The sequence below is a fragment of the Berghia stephanieae genome, chromosome 3, assembly GCF_034508935.2.
Source record: "Berghia stephanieae isolate SIO BIC M18660-M18661 chromosome 3, UCSD_Bste_1.3, whole genome shotgun sequence".
Lineage (NCBI taxonomy): Eukaryota > Metazoa > Mollusca > Gastropoda > Nudibranchia > Aeolidiidae > Berghia > Berghia stephanieae.
Window position 1 is genome coordinate 22,404,987 of NC_088362.1, and position 5,000 is coordinate 22,409,986.

Here is a 5,000-nt window from a genome sequence, read left to right on the forward strand (position 1 = left end):
GGGTCTTTGGTGGGAGATTTTGTGTGTTGGGTTTAATAACAACCTGAAAAATAAACTTTAATAAAGGTATTAGAGGATGAAGATAAGAGGGCATACAATAACAATAATCTTTCAACCTATTCAAGTAAATCTATAACATAGACCTAATTATCTATATACATGACTATATTTTTGTTAATTTTGAATTATTTAGTTTTCTATTATCAACAAACCTGTCGATTGTTAAATTATAGTTTTGCTAAAAATGAATAAAGTAAATTTAAGTACCCTTGTCATCTAATTATACAATTTTAATATGATCATACGTTAAATGTCTTCTTTGAAACCAGCTTCCTGTTAAATTGATGTATATCGATTTTTTAATTTTGGTTCTCTTCTGTTATAAATACATATCTATTTGCGAGTACTACTTTAATAAAGAGGGAAAAATCAATACTATTAATGGTACTCTTTTATGGCTATATTTTGACACAATTAAAAGATATTAAATTACAATGGGAATTAAATCAATAGATTCCCGTTTTCTCAAACCTATATCTATGCATTGCCAAGTAAAGATTAAAAAAAAGAAAACCCAAAGTCTACATAACTCGATTAATATCTCAACTTCAGTACGTCACAGACGGTCACATCTTTCATCAAAGGTACTATCTAAGATGGTTCGATTTTGTTGAGGTCCAAGATGTAAGCATTTTGTTGACTTTGCTTCTGGATCACGTACCTACAAATGTACCGTCCCTTATCTTTTCAAAAATTATTTTAAACTTTTGATCTGGTTCCCCGTATGATATAGGAATCTATTACTTTATGTTTTTTTTTCTAGTGGGGGCGGGGGTCTGATTTAGCTTTATGATTTGCGAGTAAATCATCCCTTGAAACTATCTAAGATGGTTCAATTTTGTTGATGTTCAATCTGTAAAATTTTTGTTGATTTTGCTTCTAGAGCACTGACCGTCAAATGCACCATGTTAACCAAATATTAAATCGTTAAAATCACTATGGCGGGAGATAGAAAATATAAGTAACTCTAAGATAGGGAAACAAGTACAAATTGATTTGAAAAGAGTAATGGTGGGATTAATTGATTACAGTGGAATCAATGAAACGAATTGCACGTGAATAAGTCATGTGATTCTCGTTTGAAAAATAGTTATCTCTAAATTCAAATTTCGCCCAAAAATATTCATTAGCTCTATTAAGACCCGATATGAGGAGTGAAAAATTAATATAAAATCTATTCTCCTTCTTCTTCTTCTTCTTCTTCTTCTTCTTCTTCTTCTTATTATTATTATTATTATTATTATTATTATTATTATTATTATTATTATTATTATTAATACTATTAATATCAATTTCATTGACTGATTAATCGGTCCCTTATTTGTACACTCAAATTACTCCGCATAGGGTTGGAGCTCATCCTTATTTATCACATCTTTGTAAAGGCAAAGGAACAAGTCATACTAAATCTTATATCTAAAAGACCACCAGTTCGGCCTAAAAGAATACTTATGTTTTTTGCACAAGGGTAAATACTGTTAATGGCTTGCTGGCGGAATAAATAAAGCATTGAATCTGGTGAAATCGTGAAAATGAGCTGCATATACGAGTATTTGATGGATAATTCATTTATCTTAATATTGATTTCCAGAATTCACTTGACAACATCAAGGACTTCATATAAAGAGATGTTTTGTTCACACGTTTACCTCTATGTTGACATACTTATGTGGAATAGCCCGCCACTTTTCAAGTTACTCTTGAAAAGCTACGAGAACTATACCAGAGGCGACAAGTATGATTGTGGGTTAAAAAGTGTTCCTTGTGAAAGTAACCTCTCCAGTAAAGTCGTCTTCTCCGACAATGACTACGGTACTATCATATTCTGGATTGACATATTCATATCTTACATATTGTCAACAATTATGATTGTTGCAGGAATCTTTGGAAACGCAGTAAACATCATAATATTTTCAACAAACAAGATTGCCAATGAAAGTACGAATTTGCTTCTCCTCGGCATTTCCATTTCTGATTTATTAAGCTCTCTAATGCACGCTTGCATCACCGGTACTACATATTTATGCTTCTTTGACGTTGCAAGTGCACTTTCAGGTTATAATATTCTCCTACCCCAATCATATCCCCATAACCGATTCTTGAATCTTTTAAGTTTGGATTTAATTGTAGTCCTTGCCATACAAAGAGCCGGAGCTGTACTCATCCCATTTCGAGCATCCATCATATTTTCCTACCGGAATACGAAAATAATACTAATTATTTTGACAACTATTTTCATTGCAAGTCTTATTCCAATTTGGATGTTTCGTACTCCAAAGTGGGTTTTCCATCCCTATTTCAACAAATTTGTATCCCTGGGCAATACCTTCAATCTCAACTTTGCAATTGTCAAAGAGTATGAACTTTGGTACAACAACATGAGATGCATGATCAATGTGAGCATACTAATAGTTGTAATACCAATCACAGTCCGTAAACTAATTCTGCAAAGTAAAAGTCGGTCAAATCTAAAAGCAGTAAACGATACTCAAGAAGGAGGTAACAAACTAAAATCCGAAATGTCAACAAGAGAACTCAAAGCCATGAAAATGTCCGTGGCTGTGTGTACCGTTACTTTTCTGAGCTTTACGATCTGTACTGTCTTGATGATGATCTTTCACCGATATCTTGGCAGTTTTTTTAAATCTCCGTTTCCTGCAATAACCCATTCAGTTGGTAAACTTATTTTCATATTTGTCATCTCATTCAATTTTTTCCTTTACATGATAATGTCCGACACTTTCAGGAAAGCATTCAGAAACATGTTTTGCATCTGTAAATCATAGATATTCATTCAAACTGTGCTCTTACTCAAAATGCCCAAATGTTTAAAATGGACACTGCCAATGTTGCAAAATACATTTTGAGATGACGTACTTCAGAATTCTGTGGAATCTAGTCTAGTAAAATTGGTTTTATTTTGAGGAGATTTAGTTTCTTGAATTGACTTTACGCCCTAAAGTTTACGTAACTTAAACGCTCCATTGAGAATATAGAAATATTCAAAGCTGTTAAAAACATTAAACAGAAAAAAAGAAAGGCGTCCTATAATATCTGATGATGAAGGTAAAGTAATCTGTGATGACAAACAAATAGTTGAAAAGGTTAAAAACTATTTCGAGAATAGGTACAAAGGTGACCAACCGATAGAACCATTCGAATACCCCGTATCAAATCTGAAAGAAACAATAATCGATCTTGAGGTTTTTGCAGCTATTTTCCAACTTAACAAACATAAGGCCCCGGGAATTAACACCATCAAAGCAGAGGAGCTAAAATGTCTAACTGAACCACGCCATTGCTAATATGTTTAATGGAATGTTCGAACATAAAACACATCTTGATCTCGGCTCCGGTAAACTAATTCTGTTGAATAAACGAAACAAGGCAAAAAGGACCATGAGAAAATCTAAGACCAACTGTTCTGCTTTCAACACGTAGAAAACATCTCAGCGTAATAACACTCAACAGAATAAGATCAAAGGTGGAGAAATATAATCTCTCTCCTACACAGAGCGGATTCAGAAAAGATGGAAGTACCAGTCACAACGCCACTATCACATTATCTCATTCGTCTGTAGTGTTTCATTTATCCTGTTTTGTTGATAAAGAGAAACCCGAAATGTCCACAGTATCTGTCTTCGTCTAATAAATTGAAGCTTACAATTCAATACTTATCTATATTTTTTACTGAATTATACTAAGGTGATGTTAGTCTTTCAATTTTTGACTTTGTGATTTTTGGTGCGTGGTGATCAAAAATATCACGGATTACACTAAAGATGGTATCTGCTGTTTTGGGGAAAAAATTTCTTCTGGTCTATGGAGTCTCTCGGTGAGATCAGATCTTATTTTGTCTAAATCAATTATTTCTATGTTACATGTTTGTGTTGAGAATATTGGCTATTAAGCTTAAATGCTGGCCAACTACTTCGCGGCGTTTGTGTGTGTGAGTGTGTGTGTGTGTGTGTGTGCGTTTGTGTGTGTGTGTGTGTGTGTTTGTTGAACCCGTGACCTCAAGTAGTCAGGGATAGAAGGCTCTAATAAAAGACTAGGGTTAAAAGCGATCTTTTTGGGGGGTCGTGGATAGCTCATACGGTAGAGTCACGATCTCCCGGCGAGGCGGAGTTGTCGAACCAGCAAGATCGCGGGTTCGAGCCCCCATCGCCGCCGCGAAAATTTAAATCTCTATTGTCTTCTGGCACTTTCCTACTCACTTCATTTCTTGTTATTTCCAGATTTCACTTGACAACATCAAGGATTTCATATAAAGAGATGTTTTGTTCACACGTTTACCTCTATGTTGACATAGTTGTGTGGAATAGCCCGCCACTTTTCAAGTTACTCTTGAAAAGCTACGAGAACTATACCAGAGGCGACAAGTATGATTGTGGGTTAAAAAGTGTTCCTTGTGAAAGCAACATCTCCAGTAAATTCGTCTTCTCCGATGACTACGGTACTTTCATATTCTGGTTAGACATATTCATATCTTACATGTTGTCAACAATTATGATTGTTGCAGGGATCTTTGGAAACGCAGTAAACATCATAATATTTTCAACAAACAAGATTGCCAATGAAAGTACGAATTTGCTTCTCCTTGGCATTTCCATTTCTGATTTATTAAGCTCTCTGGTTTATGCTTGCGTCACCGGTACTACATATTTATGCTTCTTTGACGTTGCAAGTGCACTTTCAGGTTATAATATTATCCTACCCCAATCATATCCCCATAACCGATTCTTGAATCTTTTAAGTTTGGATTTAATTGTAGTCCTTGCCATACAAAGGGCCGGTGCTGTACTCATCCCATTTCGAGCATCCATCATATTTTCCTACCGGAATACGAAAATAATACTAATTATTTTGACAACTATTTTCATTGCAAGCCTTGTTCCATTTTGGCTGTTCCGTACTCCAAAGTGGGTTTTCCATCCCTA

At 34.6% G+C, this 5,000-nt stretch overlaps 2 protein-coding genes across 2 annotated transcripts in view; both read left to right on the forward strand.

Moving 5' to 3' along the window:
* Positions 1–574: 574 nt before the first annotated feature.
* The window catches only part of LOC144967345 (uncharacterized), a 6,274-nt gene continuing 1,848 nt past the window's right edge, over positions 575–5,000 (forward strand). The window contains exons 1-2 of the mRNA XM_078904446.1: positions 575–684; positions 4,299–5,000. The exon at positions 4,299–5,000 is cut by the window's right edge and continues 1,848 nt beyond it. Coding sequence (XP_078760572.1) covers positions 4,336–5,000 — 665 coding nt within the window. The 5' untranslated portion in view covers positions 575–684; positions 4,299–4,335. The remainder of the gene's footprint in view (positions 685–4,298) is intronic.
* LOC144967344 (uncharacterized) lies at positions 576–3,731 on the forward strand. The gene is made up of 2 exons (XM_078904445.1): positions 576–644; positions 1,652–3,731. The coding sequence occupies exon 2, from the start codon at positions 1,689–1,691 to the stop codon at positions 2,844–2,846; it is 1,158 nt and encodes a 385-aa protein (XP_078760571.1). The 5' UTR covers positions 576–644; positions 1,652–1,688; the 3' UTR covers positions 2,847–3,731.

Bases quoted from the DNA above. Each gene is read 5' to 3' on its own strand.
- LOC144967344 (XM_078904445.1), top strand. From the start codon at position 1,689: ATGTTTTGTTCACACGTTTACCTCTATGTTGACATACTTATGTGGAAT.